Source organism: Panthera leo, chromosome B1 (assembly GCF_018350215.1).
Source record: "Panthera leo isolate Ple1 chromosome B1, P.leo_Ple1_pat1.1, whole genome shotgun sequence".
NCBI lineage: Eukaryota > Metazoa > Chordata > Mammalia > Carnivora > Felidae > Panthera > Panthera leo.
Window position 1 is genome coordinate 108,461,456 of NC_056682.1, and position 18,879 is coordinate 108,480,334.

General features: G+C 35.7%; 1 protein-coding gene across 2 annotated transcripts in view; it reads left to right on the plus strand.

Moving 5' to 3' along the window:
* LOC122217932 (bifunctional heparan sulfate N-deacetylase/N-sulfotransferase 4-like) overlaps positions 1 to 14,473 on the plus strand; it is a 388,528-nt gene extending 374,055 nt beyond the window's left edge. Inside the window, exons 12-17 of one of the 2 annotated variants that reach the window (XM_042935647.1) lie at positions 450 to 624; positions 6,110 to 6,280; positions 7,430 to 7,539; positions 11,253 to 11,355; positions 12,509 to 12,549; positions 14,291 to 14,473. In XM_042935647.1, coding sequence (XP_042791581.1) covers positions 450 to 624; positions 6,110 to 6,280; positions 7,430 to 7,539; positions 11,253 to 11,355; positions 12,509 to 12,549; positions 14,291 to 14,384 — 694 coding nt within the window. In that variant the 3' untranslated portion in view covers positions 14,385 to 14,473. Of the gene's footprint in view, positions 1 to 449; positions 625 to 3,916; positions 4,023 to 6,109; positions 6,281 to 7,429; positions 7,540 to 11,252; positions 11,356 to 12,508; positions 12,550 to 14,290 lie in introns of those variants that run through there. The other variant, XM_042935648.1, reaches the window with a different exon arrangement.
* The last annotated feature ends 4,406 nt before the right edge of the window (positions 14,474 to 18,879 follow it).

Here is an 18,879-nt window from a genome sequence, read left to right on the forward strand (position 1 = left end):
CCAAATCTAAAGGATTTCCCTCTGTTCTTAACAACCTACCTATTTCCGGGTGCATGGGTGGCTCAGTCAGTTAAGTGTGGGATTCTTAATATTTGGTTTAGGGCTCAGGTCATGATCTCCCAGTAGTGACATGGGGCCCTGTGCTGAGCGTGGAACCTGCTTGGGATTCTCTCTCTCCCTCTTTGTCTGCCTCTCTCAAAATAAGTCAATAAACTAAAAAGTCTACCTATTTCATCTCATTCCTTCCCCTAATAGCTCATTAGGGCAATAACATTTTGAGTTGTTTTTCACATTCAAAGTGTATACAATAGCACAATTTCAACTACTATAACACTAATAATTAGAAATCAATATAAATGAATGTAAAAATGTTCAATTATTTAATATCCATAGCATGTTAGAGAAGAACTTAGAACTCAGATTAATTAATTATCTTTCTCTGCCTTCAGGTATATGGACTTTTTCCCTACTCCATCCAACATTACAAGTGACTTTCTATTTGAAAAGAGTGCTAATTACTTCCATTCAGAAGAAGCTCCCAAGAGAGCTGCATCTCTGGTCCCCAAAGCCAAGATCATCACCATTCTCATCGACCCCTCAGACAGGGCATACTCTTGGTACCAGGTATGAAGCAGTAAAAAATACTGTTGTAAATATTTGGCCATAGCTTACATGTAAGCATTGATGAACACCAAAATGAAGTCTAGATGCCCAGATGTATGAAATGGTCAAATGTTATAGAACTAAACAAGCAAACAAACAAACAAACAAACAAAAAACAGAAATAATGAAAAAGAAAAAAAAGAAAAAGAAAAGAAATTATAAGAAATAAAAGCTGAATATTTAATTCATGTCAAGTCAAGCAAGGAATTTCAGGCATAAAATAGTAGAAGACATACATCAGAAAATTAATAGATTTAAATAACATAAACATGTAAAATATTAGTCTATCACAACTAACAAAATTAAAAGTACACATCTAAGTAGAGCAACTTTAATAATACATGGTAAATGGTTTAGTGCCCTTAATTTGTAAAAAAAAAAAAAAGTTTCTGTAAATTGGTAAAAATAAAAAAGCATAATATCTCAGTAGAAAAGTGAACAAATAAACAGAATGCATAGACATTTCACATACACAAATACACTCAAAAGCAACTGCTCAACTATTCATATGAAAATGATCAACTCAATTAGGGATCAACAAAATATAAATTAAAATAATACTCTTTGAATATCATCTCAACAAAAATGTAATGTTTGTTCGCTCTCCTGGCAAGGGTGTGATGGTAAAGATATTCAAACATTGAGATAGAAGGGTATAGATGGAGGTCTTTTCTAAAAACGAATTTGGCAATAATTATCAAAATAGCTTTATAAAGGTCCTTTTGTGTTATGGATCTTCTTCTAGAATGAATCATAAAGAAGAGTTCAAAGGGATGTACAGACACTTATCCCTTTATATTTCACAGTACTACTCAAACAATAACAACAAAAAAAGGAAACAAAAATACCCAACAATATAGATTTGTGTCACACTGAAATGCAATATTCTGCAACTACATTTAATGATGGTTCTAAACAATCGAATATGAATTAAAACATTGTGTCCACTTTAAATTGTGGCTAGATATTAATCAAATAATCACAGAGATATATAATTAGAAGTTTTGAATGCTCTGTGTGGAAATTTGTATGGTGCTAGGAGAGTATTGGTTCAAGGGATAAGCTTTAGATTTAAAACTGAAGAATGATTCAGTATAAACTGAGTGGGGATAGAGGGGGAGCACATTTAAAGAACTAAGGAAACTTCTGTGTGGCTAGAGAGGAAAACCTGTGGTGGAGACCTGTGGAAGATGAGTCTGAGACGTACACAGGGGCTGGAAATCAGGTGGGGAGACCATGTGACTGCTATTCTCCAAGTAACTGAAAGCCTTTGAGAAGTTAAGCTGGTGTGTGACCACCAGATTTCCTTTTAGAAAGCAGGCTATCTGCTATTTGAAGAATGGAGTGGAGTGGAACAGAAGACTATTCAGGGAAATGGGGTAGAGGCTGTTGCAATAGTCCTGCTGAGAAATGAGGTAGCACTGACAGAGAGTAAGTAGAAACTGAGCGAAGTATAAAGTATCAAGAGATGGTAGGGATTAAAATCAGTTTACCCTGGTGAGAAAACAGTGTCAGGGTGAATCAAATTTCTGATGTGGGCAACTGGATGCTGAGTATATATTCCCCAAACAATAGAAGCACTGAAGAAGGATACAGGACTGGTTGGAGGGGCGAGTGCTAATAATGTGGTACAAATGGTGATCATGAGGTATGGAATCACTGTTGTACTGAAAGGAACAGTAAAGCTAGTTAGCAGGCACTCTGGGGAGAGGTCTGAGCTGGAGACAGAAATCTGTGAATCAGAGGCCAAAAAAGCCACCAAAGTGGTGAAATTCTAAGGAAAGCGTTTAGAGAAGAAAAGTATAGAGAACGATCAGGCAGCCCGAGAGATAAGAGAATACAGCCAGAGGAACAGAAGAAAGAAATCCAGAAATGTGGTGACACTGATACAAGGGAGCAAGGACTACCAAATAGAGGAGGTGAGCAGGTGACAACAGTGTCAAACAGCTACTAAGAATTAGACAATTAGGCAAAACAAGGGCTGAATTATTTTCACTGAGTTGAAAGACATGGAGAGAAGTGGAGCCTTTAACAACCGAATGAAAAGAGCAAACCCAGATGGATTTGGTGAAGGAAAGTCTAAGTAGGAGGTAGAAACAGAAATGTGATTTCAAAGGGAAAAAAAAACAAGACACACGCTTGTTATAGAGAAGTTAAAGTGCGTTCAAGGGAACCGTCCTCTATGGCGGTAATGATGTGGATTACGTGGTGTTTCCAAAAAAGGAGAGATGTGTAAGGCCTGGGGGAGAAACCGGGAATCTGTCCTGGCAGGATCCTGAGGGGCCAGGAAGGGATGACTATAGGAACTAGCTTAGATGTGAGGGAAGGACTCCATGAGACCCTTCTGGCAGCTGCTGGAGTCTATGGGTCCCTTTTCACACATTTTTTTCAGTTTGTTTGTTTGTTTGTTTGTTTGTTTGTTTGTTTATATGAGGGAGAGAGAGAGAGGGAAAAAAAACACAAGCGGGAGGAGGGGCAGAGAGAGAGAGAGAGAGAAACAGAGAGAGAGAATCCCAAGCAGGCTCCGTGCTGTCAGCACAGAGTCCAACGCGGGGCTCGAAGTCACAAAAGGTGAGATCATGACCTGAGCCGAAATCAAGAGTTGGATGCTTAACTGAGTCACCCCTCAGAAATATGCTTTAAAAGCATATAACTATGTAGAATTACAGAGAAACAACTTTCTTGAAATATAATTGTCAAAGTAATTTTTAATTCCGTAACAAATATTTCTTAAACAATTAAATGGCAGGATCTAATGGTGAGACTAATGCTTCTGTAATGTTGAAGTAGGATGAGCATAAACAACATTTTGATGTATCTGAAACACCCGTAATGTGATCTAAAAATAACTTATTTTTATTGGTAGTAAAATCATAGGTAAATTAAGTGCAAAATTTCATTTAGAAGTTACTGAAAATAAAGAGGCTTTTTTTTCCCCCCAGACCCAGGTTCAGAAACTCTCTGAATTATATCAGTGGGCCTCTGGTTAAGAATCCTTCCATTTCTGGGGTGCCTGGGTGGCTCAGTTTGTTAAGCATCTGACTCTTAGTTTCAGCTCAGGCCATGATCTCATAGTTCGTTGTGAGTGTATGTTCAATGCATATATATATTAATGCCCAAATAAACAAGACTAAAAGGGAATGTTTAAAGAGCGCACAAGTAATTTTTTTGTTAATTCTTTATTCATTTACTTTTTATCCATTCTACATTTTTTATTCATTCTTTTTTTTTTTTTTTTTGCTTTCTTCAATAGACATATATGGCCAAGTACAAATAATAATGGACAAGAAATCGTGACCCTGTACATTGGGATTGCTGGTGGTTGGGGATCCAAGCTGAACACTGGGATTGGGAGCAACATCCAGTTATTATGATTAGATCCCATGAGTCACTGTTTCCTTTAAGATATAAAAATGTTCCTTTCTCACTTTATGAAAATTCACATTGCAACACAAGATACACTTACTTTTTAAAAACATTGTGACAAAAACATTAAAATATGAAGCCTTAATTAAAAATTTTGCAAGTAAGTCCTGGGGGCAAAATGTTGTACATTCTCCTAGCAGAATCCATGGAGCATTTTTATATGAATCTTTTTTTTACATGGATTAAACTATTTAAATAAAAGAGAATCTGTGCCTGCTTCTTCAAGTAAATGTTTTGAACATACACACTTGAAAGGAATTATATTTTATGATATTTTATTGCCATATTGCTAAGACTAGGGTCCCCAGACTGCCCCACATTTCAAAAGAATACAGCCTGTTACTGAGCTAGCCCTGTCTATTCAGTAAATACCGTAAATCCAAAGCTCAGCAGGTGTAATTCAGAAACTCCTACAAATGTCACCTGCCACTGTAATTTCTACCCCACATCTTTATAATGGGCCTCACAGAGAAGCTATAGTTGATTTTTTTCCAGAAAATATGCTCCTTTGTGACTTCGGGTCATATTTCTATGCTAATCTTCTTAGTTGCAGGAATATAAAGAAAAGTTGGTGTTAAACTTTTATAAATCAATATAGGCAGATTAAGTACAGTTCCATATTATCACTGTTTAAAATAGAAATTTTAGCATTAACGTATTTTTATGTTTCTTTATAGTGTGTGGTTTCTATACATTATATCAATTCTATGTATTATGTAGTCTCAATGTACTCAGCATAATGCATATACATATAAGAATGTCAATAAATATACAAAAATGAGAGGACTTCAAAAATTTTATTTGTTCCACCAATCTACCACTCACTGTTTAACCACTTCTTAATCATCTTTACTTTTTTAATGATTTTTCTTTCTAACTCACATAGATTACTTGCTGGTACACAAATGTATCAAGTCCTAATACACTCCCATCCTCATCCTGCAGTTAATTTTCTTTATGTTAAACTTTTAGATGTCTTGCAAAATCAATTCATCCGTTCCCACAATTCATCCACTTTCACTCAAGGAAAAAAGTTCTCTTACTTTCTATGTTTATTTTTTCTACTTATAAAAATCTCTCTTATTACATTTTAGCTTAAAATTTTCAACCATTAAAAAAGAAACCCTTCATCTTTCATTCAGAACTAATCACTTATAGGTCTGGTTACTGCAGCAAATAATTTATACCTCTAGTCAAATATATGACTTTATTACACTCTGTTAATCTATTGTCTCCCATATAAAATTTTTATTTCTTTGAAGATAGGACATTTTGCTTATATCCTTTTATCTCCAGAATCGATTGCAGTTCTTTGTTCTGGTAAGGAGCTTGTGAGTGCTTATGAAATTGTATTGACTGCTAAGTTCCTCTCTCTTTATATTGGGCTCTTGAGCTTGACTAATGATGGCTTGATAGGAAAGACGAGGAGGATTTGGTACTGAAAAGTAGTAGCGGAGGGGTACTTGGAAATTAGCAGGGTTGGACGGAAACCATTGGGAGAGCAAAAGGAAAGGATTTGGGGCAATGTCAACTTCCTTGTGACACTTAAACAAGCATTAGGAATAGACATCTGCTTTCTCTGTACTCATAGCATCTGCTACACAGCGGTCTTGGGGAAAGTGTCAGAACCTGCAGAACTAGCTGTAATAAAACAATGAGCAAAGTAAAGTGTGAGTCTACTCCTGCCAATCTAAATCTCTTTCATTGGGCTTGATTTGTCTAGTCCCTGACATCTGTTCACTTTAATCAGACCCATCAAGAAAATCCTGTATTCTGTCTCTTGCCTTGAACCTAAACATTTTAGACATGAAGACAACCACAGACGTATGTATATACGCCAAAGCCTGAGTTTTAATATATGCATTCTTCCCCCTATTTTTTCATTCTAAAATTAATTTATCATTTTTCATTACTTTTTGGAAATAAAAGACACACATATACATACATCAAACACACACATGCACACATACCCGTGCAGGCATTAAAAAAATCAATTTTACAATTGACTTTCTTGTTAAAGCACCAACGATCTCATGAAGATCCAGCTGCCCTGAGGTTTAATTTCTATGAAGTTATTACCACTGGACACTGGGCCTCACCGGACCTGAAAGCTTTGCAAAGGAGATGCCTCGTACCTGGATGGTATGCAGTCCACATCGAAAGATGGCTAACTTACTTTGCTACTTCTCAGGTAAAGTCCTAAAATTAATTTCTTCTGTTTATTATATCTTGGTTGTATTGCACTTGACAAACAAGGTAAGAAATAACATTGCCACAGATAGCAATTTATAATGAGACAATCATACCTACAGAAGATATGTGGATTTTTACATTTTTAAAAATGTTTATTTATTTTGTGAGAGAGAGAGAGAGAGCAAGAGTAAGCAGAGGAAGGAGAGAGAGAGAGGGAGAGAGAGAATCCCAAGCAGGCTCTGTGTTGTCAGTACAGAGCCTGACACAGGGCTCAATCTCACAAACTGTGAGATCATGAACTGAGTCAAAATCAAGAGCTGGATACTTAACCGACTGAGCCACCCAAGTGACCCAATTTTTGCATTGTTTAATGTCAATAATAGTTTTAAAATGTTAAGTGGCTGTGAAACATATTCTTGGGATCTTCTTTTGGATAGTAGCTGGTCTCAAAGTGCTAAGTCATCATACGGAAGACATCACATGTTTCATAGGCAATAACTCAACTACTAATAGAACAGCCTGTTAGACAATACCTTTATGGAATAGCATGTGCACATACTCTGACATCTGTCCTGTAGGACTTTTATAAGGAAAGAAAGTCCTGCTTTAGACTGTCAAAATGGAAAATGCTGTAACAGCTCCAGGAATGTGGATAGAACATGAGGTAAGGATTTGAAGAAAGCATATTGCTTATATTCTTTACTCCAGATCAGGTCACAACTGAAACCTCAGTTCTCTGTCATTGTTTATAAGGAGAATAGATGAGTAATTTTCATCTGTATGCCATTTCTAAGGCTTTCACTCCAAGGTTAGCTCATGGGATTCTGTAGGCTGGATAATTATCTGATTACATGACAGATGGAAAATCGAGTTTCTACTGAGCTACTAAATCAAGAGAGTCTATGTTTATTTCTGATTAACAATCAAGTTAGTTAAGGGTTATAAATGATGCCTATGGCAAACTTTAGTTGTTGTTTATTTGGAAGGACACAAGAATAGTAAATATTAAAATGTGTTCTAAGTGATGCATATTTTCTTCCTATTCACACTGACCTAATTGATTAATGTCATACCAGGTCAAGTGGGGCAGCTCAGTCTATTTAATTTAGTTTTGTTCTTCACAAAGTGACTATTTTTTACTTTATAGTTGCTAATTATTGATGGACAGCAGCTGAGATCTGACCCAGCTACTGTGATGGATGAAGTCCAGAAGTTTCTGGGAGTTACACCTCATTATAATTATTCTGAAGCACTAACGTGAGTCTATTCTCATGCTTGATTTCATTTCCATTATTTGCCATCATAAATTATACTGGTAGGTGTGTATACAGCATCATTAATACTAGCTATGAATTTATACATCATTATGCTACTCAAAAGCAGTCAAAGGAGTATCCTCATTATTCACGTAGTGTCTTCCTTTTGAATACCACAAATATTGTATTTTACAAAGTGCTAACCTTTAGGCATTTTATAATTCCCCTCTTTGTGAGCTTTTTCCCAATGTATGCTTGGTTAAGTACATTTTTAGATGCCTACTCTGTGCAGAACTTGTCCCAGAAACTGAGGTTAAAAAAGCGAAAAAAATATAGTCTCTTCCCCCAAGTAATTCACAGGTTAGAAATGAAATGCTGATGGCCATTGTTAACTCTGTGAAAATGAACAGTATTTCGGGCAGAATTGGGAAAAGGATAAATTCGTGTTTTACTTTGCATTTATTAAATTGTGTATAACCAAATATCACATCTATTCTTCCTGTTATCTACTGTTGCATGACAGACCATCCCAAAACCAACCAGCATATTACCACAGCCATTTTATTATGCTCATAGATTCTATTGGCTGGGAATTCAGACAGGACACAGCCAGAACAGCTTATCTCTGCTCATAATACCTGGGGACACATTTGGGAATGTGACTATTTGGGTATGAATCAAATGGCTAGGGACTCGAATCTTTGGAGGCTTCACTTTTTTAGTCCTATTTCTGGCTCTTGGACTGGGAAGGCTCAAAGGCTGAGCTCAATGGGATGAGACCTCTTTGTGTGGCATTGCTGCAGTGTAGTGTCTGTGTTCTGAGAGGGAGTGATTTGTCAAGGGAGTGTGATCCAACACAGCCATGGCCTTCTCTGACCTAGGCTCGCAAGTCGCAGAGCATCATTTATACTTCATTTTATTGATCACAACCAAGACACTAAAGCCGGTACAAATCCAAAGAAAGGGAAATGGGCCTCTCCCCCAATGCAGAGGGGCAAGGGCATTCTACAGAAAAGAATATGGGAGGGGAGATACTGTTGGTGTCATCTTAGAAAAATAAAACCATATACTTGGGTAATTAAAAATGAGGGGGGGGGGGGAGGTAAAGAAGCAAAATAACAAACAAAACCTCCAAGAAGCCAAACAATATTTTAAAAGGGCATGTACTTGACTACCTCACAAGGCCTGATACAAAGCCTATTAAATTTTAGACAAAATTCTAACAAGCCTGATTATATAATTTCCCAGTTCACAGCAGATTAGAATCAGCAATTAGACAATTAGAGAGGGTAATGGAAGGACAGGAAAAGCAGTAATAAGATTGGGTTGTTGCTTATCCACTCAAACAAGTCTAATGAAGTTTTTTACCTACACTTGGAAACAATAACAATACAAGGCATGCCCCTGTTGATTAAGTAGACAAAGCTTCCTATATTACGTTTTACATTAATAGTTATTGACATTAGCTGTCTTCCCATACCTCCCTGCAGTAGTTTAGGGAATGGTTCTGTCTTGTTTACTACAAATAGTTGCTTGTGGTTCAATAAACCTGTAAAATCATACTTTTTAAGAAGAGATTGCAAACAAGTATAGAATGTATGGCTTTTAATATGTCTCACATCACAAAAATTAATAACTATAGTGATGTTCACTGTAATAAAAGAAGTCATATGGCAACCAATTCATGTCCTCAGAGTTGTCTAACAGTTATTTGAAAAAGGCTTTGCATCTTCATTTCACAATTTCATGCCTACTAAAAAGAACTGTAAAATAATGAATTCATATAACTTAGAAAAAATAAATGTCCTTTGTTATAGTATATACCATCAATGCAATAAACGAAACCAGGACAGCAAAATAATATGGAGTCAAGGTTATGACAACCCTATCTAAAAGAATGACTTTCAATATGGCTCTTCTTGCTCAAGTTGTATTCAGTTCTGCCTCACAACAGCTGCTGTGGAGAACAGGAAGAGACTGTGTGCCCCATCCTGGGACCTCCACACACCTGAGAGCAAAGGAGATGCTCTCAGCGTGTGTATAAATATCTTGGCTTTGTTGCAAGAACTGTATTTTACCTTAATGCAGTTAAATATTCTCATCCTGAGGCAGAAATGCTGTTTAGGGGAACAGTTATGCCGACTTCCCCATCTCATTTTGCAGAGCATGCTGAATTGTTTTTCCTCTTGGGAAATTAATGAAAACTAGAGAAAGGACTGTGATAGGCAAGGAGCAGATTGAAAAGTCCAGGTTGGAAATGACTCTGTCTTCCTTTTATTCATTTAACCAGTGATGTATTTAATTTTAATTGATAACATGTACTAGGACAACCTGGACTGCAAGGATCAGGTCTCTAATAATAGGTTGGGCAGGGAACTGTGAAGAAAATTTCCCTCTCCCCCTAAATGAGTTCACATATGTGCAGAGGCAAATTGCAGGTGCACCGGTATTATAGGAATGGGCCCAGGGCAACAAAATATTCTGCAACTAATTAACTTTACATCCCAGTCAATTATGCTTCATCCTTCTAAAACATCTGCTGAGCAACAAAAATGCAAACCTTTTCGATGTTTTATGCATGCAGCAAGTCCCATAGCAATAAATTTAAAATTTCTCTTCTTATTTGTTTATTCTTCCATTTTTCCTATCTTGTTAGTCCTAAACAAAAGTTCTTATATATCTGAGTTTAAACAATTACCACGCATCCTTTCTTTTGTAACTTTGTGCAGCCATGGGAACAAAACATTAGAATTTTTTTTAAGAGTATAGGGACCTGAATTATCCCATAGGATCATTTGCCTTTAGCAAAAGAAATGAAAAGTTGTCTAATCTTTCACTTGCCACTTGAATAGCCTGTGCCTCATGTTGTCTGAAAAAAAATATAATAAATTATATTTTTACAATTTCAGTTTCCTCCCTAGAAAGTGTAAATATTTTGAACTTTAAAATCTACAGCACTTTTCCAAATTAGAAGTTTTAATTCATGTTTATATTCACAAAAGTATACTTACATTACATTTAGTCATTTTAATATATACCATTGAATGATTTCAAAGAAATTTGTTAATATATTTTGATAAAGAAATCATATTAATAAGTAAATAAATATTTTAAAGGTCCTGCGTATATGGGTTATAGTTTTGATGATTGGTCCTTGATCTTTTATGAATGAATAGGTAAAATATGGAACTTAAGTTAATAATTTCAACCTAAGATTGGATTAAATATTTATGGGTCTTTTTTCATTACAGTAGAAATATTAAAAAATATATAATAACATATAGTTTATATAATCTCAATTAGACTTTCAAACCAATTCAGTGAATATGTGTAGTACTGACTTAAATTAAGTTGAAACAATGGGCATACCAAAGTTATCTTTCTTTCTTTTTTTAATGTTTATTCATTTATTTTGGGACGGAGAGAGAGAGAGAGAGAGAGAGTATGCAAGTGGGGGAGGGGAGCAGAGAGAGAAGGAGAGAGAGAATTCCAAGCACTGTCAGCACAGAGCCTATGCAGGGCTATGTCTCACAAACTATGAGATCATGACCTGAGCCAAAATCAAGAGTTGGATGCTTAACAGACTGAGCCACCCAAGTGACCCCCAAAGTGCATTTTCTTTATACAATTGGTGAGGCTTTCTCACTCAAAATTATGTATATAAGTTATAATGATTATATTTTTACAATTACTTATATATTTGCACTTTTTTAGGTTTGATCCCCAAAAGGGCTTTTGGTGTCAGCTCCTGGAAGGAGGAAAAACCAAATGTCTTGGAAAGAGCAAAGGCCGAAAATATCCACCCATGGATCCAGAGGTAATACTTTCCTAATTTCTGAAATACTCTGGTAAAACTTGTGCATAAAACTGTTTCAAAATGAGTGACAATAAATTTGCTTCCTTTTTCTTCTCTTTCTTTGCTATCAATGTTTTATATATTTAGACTATAGATAGACTGGCAAAGATTAATAATTGATAGATATCTGTAGAAATTGTTTACCATTAGGGTACAACTGAAAGATACTTAGTGAACAGTAACACTTTTCCAAATGTGTAAAGTACTTAAGTGAATTGTTTACTAAACAAGTGATTTCAGATAAAATACATAAACATTATTATTATATATTAAATATATGTATGCAATGCCTATACCATGCATGAGTTAAGAAATGGAAAGTAAAGGGTTCTGATTACCAAATATAACATGTGAGTGGGGAGGTTTCTCCACACCAGTCAACACTCAGACTCCAGCTTGGTATTTTACAATTCAACTCATTTCTAACACCATCTACCCAGATATAGCATAAGATCCCACAGGTTAAGGGCTCAATTCTATAAGACTGTTTCTTCACCCTCCCAACTTCAGATCCCAGTTGCAAGCCCAGGTTGTCACCTGTGCTTCTGACCAACCAGCTATAGATTGAAAATTTCATTGGCTTCCTCCTTGCTACGATGACTCACAGAATTTGCGAGGGACTTGTTCACAAATTTGCTTTGTGACAACAAAGCAAATGCTTTTTGCTATATTTAATGTAGCAAAATTTGCTACAGGGACTCACAGAACTCATAGAAACATTACTGACCAGGTCACGTGTTATTTATAAAGGAATATAACTCAGGAATAGCCCTCAGGAATAGATGGAAGGGATGCATAGATCAAGGTATGAGGAAAGCCCTCCTCTATGAATGAGCCACTCTCCCCAAATCTCCATATGTTCTCCAAACCCAGTCCTTTTTGGGTTTTTATTGGAGGTTTCATTACATAGACACAATTGTTTAAATCATTAGCAAATGGTAATTGTTGATTCACCTCCAGGCCCTCTTTCCTAGGAGGTCAGCAGGGTGGGACTTAAAGTCCAACCTTCTAATCATATGGTTGATTCTCCTGGCAACCAGCCCTCATCCAGGTGGGGGTCTAGAAGCTACTTAGTTAACATAACAAAAGATACCTTTATCGTTCTTTCATTTAGGAAATTCCAAGGATTTTAGGAGCTTTGTGCCAGCAGAAGGGGTAAGGAACAAAGATATATTTTATAATATAAATCACAATATCAAAGAGAGGATACAGGATAAAATAGTTACAAACCCAGATTTATTATAGGAGGGTAAATTAATTGTTTTCATTGATTTATAATAAGATACATAAAACAACGACAAACTACAAAAGCAGGAAAAAATTTTTCTTAATAGATAGAAGTGATGGTATGAAGAGGTAGACTAGGGTTGGGAAGCCAGTTATCAATAGCTGAGCCAGATGTAATGAGTATCTGTCTCAAGACAAGGTAGGCAAAGGGAGGCTGGAAGTGATTCAGGTATTACTATGGAAATAGAAGTACCAGAATGTCCTTCTTAAACTATACCTGTGAAGTCTGTAATTTCAAAAGGGTTTCAGAAATCACTTCAATGCCAAGAAATCAGCGTAAGGTTCTCACTACTTCTATAAACATCTTATCCAGAATTTGAAGTGTTTACAATCTGGTTTAAGGGAAGAAATGTAATGAAATGCCTGATGGATGGTACAAGACAAAATGTAGTTGTCTTAAGTCCATTTCCACGGTATACACAAAAGTTGCCAAGGGAGTTTTATGAGGGAAAAGACTCATTTGTGTTAAAATATTGGAAAGGGCTTAAGAGAGATGGCGTAACTTTGACCAGATGGAAAATAATGTTTGGATCATTGCTTGCCTATAGTGACACAGAAGTGTTCATATCTACTATTTTATCAGAGACACAAAACAATGTTCTTTGGGTTATAATATGAAGTAAGTGACATAATGAGAGAAAGCCCAATTATAAATTTTCTGTTTCTCAGAAATAAAAGAAAGCATAAACTAAGAATACAGATATATTTGAGAATTCTTTTTTTTAACCATTCATCTAAAAAGGGCCAATCATTCCAGCTTGACTAAGAATTTAAGAATCACAATAAAGTTCATTATAATGATTTTTATGATGAGATATCATAATATTTTTGAAGTAAAAACTCCTGTTGTTTTGAAAGTATCAGTTTTTGTCCTGAATAAACATAGAAAATATTTTTAAAAGTTGCAAGTCATGGGGCACCTGGGTGGCTCAGTCGGTTAAGCGTCCGCCTTCAGCTCAGGTCACGATCTCGCGGTCCGTGAGTTCGAGCCCCGTGTCAGGCTCTGGGCTGATGGCTCAGAGCCTGGAGCCTGCTTCCGATTCTGTGTCTCCCTCTCTCTCTGCCCCTCCCCCGTTCATGCTCTGTCTCTCTCTGTCTCAAAAATAAATAAACATTAAAAAAATTTTTTTTAAACAAAAGTTACAAGTCATTTCTTTAATCATGAATTTCAGCATGTATGATTATGTTCACATTTCATGCTATGGCCAGTTTTACAGAAAATGATCAATTTTAAAGGAAACATATGTGTTTCTAGTTCACTTTTGTGGATTTGGTACCACAACAGCTCCCTACTTCATTCTTCTTTATAGTGTCATTACCTCTCATCAACTTTTCTCCTTGCATAGCAATACAATTAAGAATTGCCTTAATGGTATATAATCCAGAAAAGATATACCTGGACCGACTTCAATTTTATAGCTACAGTTCTGCCAAATCTTTTCAGAAGGTAATAATGAGTAGTATCTGAACAAAAATACAAAGAAATGCATCTTTGTAGACACCCATATGGTAAGAGACTTTCTTAAGAAATGTAGATTGCATCATTTTAATGAATAACTTCCTTCAAGTTGTTTGTGTTTTTGTTTTGTTTTTGCTTTTTGCTTTTCAGTCTAGAACTTTCCTCTCTAATTACTACCGAGATCATAACGTGGAACTGTCCAAACTGCTACATAGACTGGGGCAGCCTCTGCCATCCTGGCTGAGACAGGAGCTGCAGAAAGTGAGATAGCACTGGAGACAAGAACCAAGGCTGGAAGGATGCTTCCTTTTACTATTAAATAGAAAAACAAACCCCACAACTTTTGTCCCCTTAATGCACTTGTGACTGTCAACAGAAGACTGTGTGAATAAATTTCCTTCTATCTTTTTCATAAAATGAAATTGGTTATATATGCACGCATTGGCAATTACTAGCATCTGTCCCTATGTGAGCTTCTGGGAAGTAATGTGGGGTTTTGTGGCATTATCCAGTTTCCAGTGTGGGTATCATGACACAGCCCAGTTCCTCTGTTAACCATAAGGTTCCAGAAACTCTACATAAGACTGGGAACCCTGATTATATGCAAGTGACAAATGAGAATCTTGAGGAAAAGATAAGAACAGAGATATCTATAAATGAAGTTAGCAGTAACCCAGTATCTGAGTAAGGGCTTGCATTTTCTCTTTGCTAATTTAAAAACAAGTTTGCTTTTGTGGTGAGAAGAAATGCTATGATCCCATACTCTTATTTTGAGCATTTATTATTTATGGTAGTCCACATATTTTTTCCTCCTTTTTATGAATTTCCTTGCCTTGCTAGAGAAGTTGTGAAGTTGTAGTCTTCGCCTCCCCATGTGTTTTTGTCTGTTTTTCTTTGGTAAGAGAAAAGGTTTCATATCCACCAATAGTACAATTTTATCTGGCAAGGCAATCTATTCTCAGTGGATTTTGCACTATGGGTCCAACAAAACCTATCAGACATTTGGGGGAAAAGGAATAAGGATGCATACTCTGTGTAGTATCAACTAGTATGTAGAAGGCCATCTTTCCATGGGTCCAAAATCTTACCACACTAGTAATCTAGGTATAGCCACCTTGACAGTGATGTAGTATTTATATATTTTTTCACTATCTATGGAAGAAAAAAAACTTGATTGATAAGATATGGAATGAAAACACCAACATGAGTTTACAGGTAGTGTGGGGCATTCGTGCCTTCTATGTAGTATTATATCAATCATTTTAAAGCATGGACTTTTCTATATGCCAATACATATACTATTGCAGAAGATTATGTTTCTAATGGCTATTATATATAGACATATATATAATATATATTATCGAAAACTTACCTCTTTAAACATTACTAATTCTCTAACCTGAACTGTTTCCCAGCCATGCCACCCAACAATTAATTTCTAGAAGAGAAGTGATGGCTCTTTCTGTCCTGGGTTCCTCTCCTACGTGGAGAGGATTGTCATGCTGTTTGAATTTTTTATCCCATTTTTCAATGAAGACATAGTAAGGCTTTGTTAATCTATTCAGCATGATCCATGAAGGTAAAATTTCAACAGAACAGTAAATCAGCTGCTTTGGGGACATTACCTATAGATCCATCCTTCCTCTAGAGTAATTTTTCTATAGGTTATAAATAATATTACTTTTTCCTGCAATTTGAGAAATTATGCGTGACATAATTCATTGTCTTTAAAGGAAACTGAAGATCCTTGTTTTGTTTGTTTGGTTTTTGTTGTTGCTGTTATTATTGTTGTTGTTGTTGTTATTGTTGTTGTTTTAAGCAAGCAAATCTAATCTAATCTGAAAGAGAATCAAGAATTTTCACATATTTTATTACAAAATTCAACTTTGGATTTATACTTCTTGAAAAGTTTTGTTTCCTTGTTGTCTTCCCCTTGTTTCCCCACTGTGTCTAGAGGCTTTTGATCTTTTTGAGAAAATGTGAACATTTTTCTTGGGCATGAGTGAATAGAAATCACAAATTATTGCTTTGGTTGTTCCTGTGTTAACTTTGAGACTCAAATTCTCAAACTTATTATTACTTATATGATCATGTGCTTGAAAACATTGCATTAAGCACGTGATAATCACAATAATTGGGTATTTAGACCTCTCACATTTCATTTGTTGGTTCACTGGTTTCCTCCAGTTTGTATTCTAATATTTTCTTTTTGACTAGAGACTAACTTTTTTCTAGGTGGAGTAACAGAGATATTTATACAAAAATGGGGAGATATTTTTCATATAAAGTAAAATTTCACACAAGTCAAAATACAACTCATCACCATATCTGCAAAAATGTAACTCATTTTTGGCACTTTTTCATTTTTTCCCCTAAGTAATGTATCATTCACCTATCTACAGACATCCGAGAGCAGAATTCCCCCAAATCCACCCAGTCTCTTTCATTGCAACCAGCGTGTACCTTTTTCTTATTAAGACTGATTATGAAGAAAAAATAAATTTTAATTATATGATTCATCCTCATCTTATAGTAAACTACTTGGAGGGACTCTGGGCTTTGGGAATATTATAATAAATCAGGAAAAATCTCAGCTTTAAGAATATCTTGATTGTCCCAATTGTTACCCACTTCAGACTTCTTCAGAATTATTAAGTCAAATTTAATATATGTAATGCTTTAAAATTTTAAGTAAATTCTATCTCATGGTCTTGAATTACATACTTTTTTAAATTTTAAAGAACTTCCTAAAACCTTTAAGCAAGACAATGTCTTCTCCTCTTTCCTTCTTCCAGTTGCCTAACTCACAAGTATAATCATTGATTACTTCACATTAATAAAAGCAGGAATAATATTAGATTATAAGCCTACATCAAGAGGTAATAACAAGCTTCTCAAATACCAGTCTCTAAAAATTATATTACAAATCTCATCCAAAACCAAATTTTGCATGTATTTAACAATGGCTACCAAAGAACTGAATAAGCAACAAGGAAGAATGCAAGTGAGAAATATCTACAGTCCTTTTATTACTGTATTTTTTCCAAAAAAAATACTCTTATTCCATTTAGAGATTTTATTTGCCTTGATTTCAACAAATTCATTTATTTTTACCTTATGTAGTTTTTGTTCTTCTATCTCACTGTTTTAATATGACATAAAGTGTCCCCTTTGCCATGAATAATTGATTTTCAGTTACAGAAACAATTTATAGTGGAATAATACCTTAAAAGTATGTTTTTGGTGGCTAGAATATATATTAGCCATTTGCTTGATGGAGGTACCTCAAAATAATGTTGGCCAACTTTTGAAAAGAAAGAAATCCAGTACTCTCCCATTTAGGATTTTATCTCAACTACAGGAACACAACGTAGCCATGGGTACATATATGCACCCAGTATATGTATATATATACAAATGAACATTTGTGTGTGTGTGTGTGTGAGCCAGTGAGGATGGGAAAAGCAGAAAGAGAGCTCTGCATTTATTGAAATTGTGAAATAACAGATATAGTATCTTTGGTTCTTTTTCAGAATAAATACTCTACTGGTATGGCAACTAGAGTAATGTTGTTTCTCCTCTAAAATCTAAGGTTTTATTTATTTTTTTATGTTTATTTATTTTTTGAGAGAGAGAGTGTGTGTGTGTGAAGAGAGGATGGGCAGAGAAAGAGGAAGACACAGAATCTGAAGCAGGCTCCAGGCTCTGAGCTGTGCTAACAGCTCAGAGCCTGATGCGGGGCTTGAACTCCCGGACCATGAGATCATGACCTGAGCAGAAGTCAGACGCTTAACGGAATGAGCCACTCAGGCTCCCCTAAGGTTTTAATCAATAGATGGTTCTTTTTCCTTTCCTTTATCATCCTAGCTTCTTCTATCTTCCTATCTCTTATCTATATACATATTCCCTAAATTCCAAACATATAAAAAGTATAACCAGGAAGTTAAGAGAGTAAACTTTGGATATCTGGGTTCTCATGCCAGTTCTGCCTCTCATTAGTTGTGGGGCCTTGGACAATTTGTGGAATTTCCCTGAGTCACAGTTTCCTTTTCTGTAAAAGAGAGACAATAAAGTGTTACTCATTTGGTTATTGTAAGCATTATATGAAAATATATTTAAGTAACAGCACAAGGCCTGATGTAGTTATGCTGGAACATATTTGTTATAAGAATAATGTATAAGATTCAAGTCACTATCTCTTCTTTCATCAAACAAGAATATGTTTTCTACTTCCTTTAATAATAAAACATATATATCTTAAACATATAATTAATTGTATTTGGTCAAAATGGGAAGCTGTCTTCTGCATCACTTGTCCAAAAATGATTTTGTGCTGCTACCTGCTATTGTTCTAATCACCATTTGGAGCAAGGTAGTTCCATCTCAGTCCATCCTGTTGAAATCCCTTTCTTCCTACTGACCTCTTCCTCAGTTTATTCAGAAGAGTGTCTTCCTTGTACCCTTTCTTTATATTTCTCTCTTCAATTCCTTTGCTACCCAACAGATACTCTTTTTTTTTTAAGATTTATGTATTTTTCAGAGAGAGAGTACAAGCAGGGAATGGGCAGAGGGAGGGGGATAGAAGATCCAAAGCAGGCTCCACGCTGATAGCAAAAAGCCAGATGCAGGGCTCGAACTCACAAACCGTGAGATCATAGCCTGAGCTGAACTTGGATACTCAACTGACTGAGCCACCCAGGTGTCCCCAGTTCCCCTGCAACCCAACAGATATTCTATCA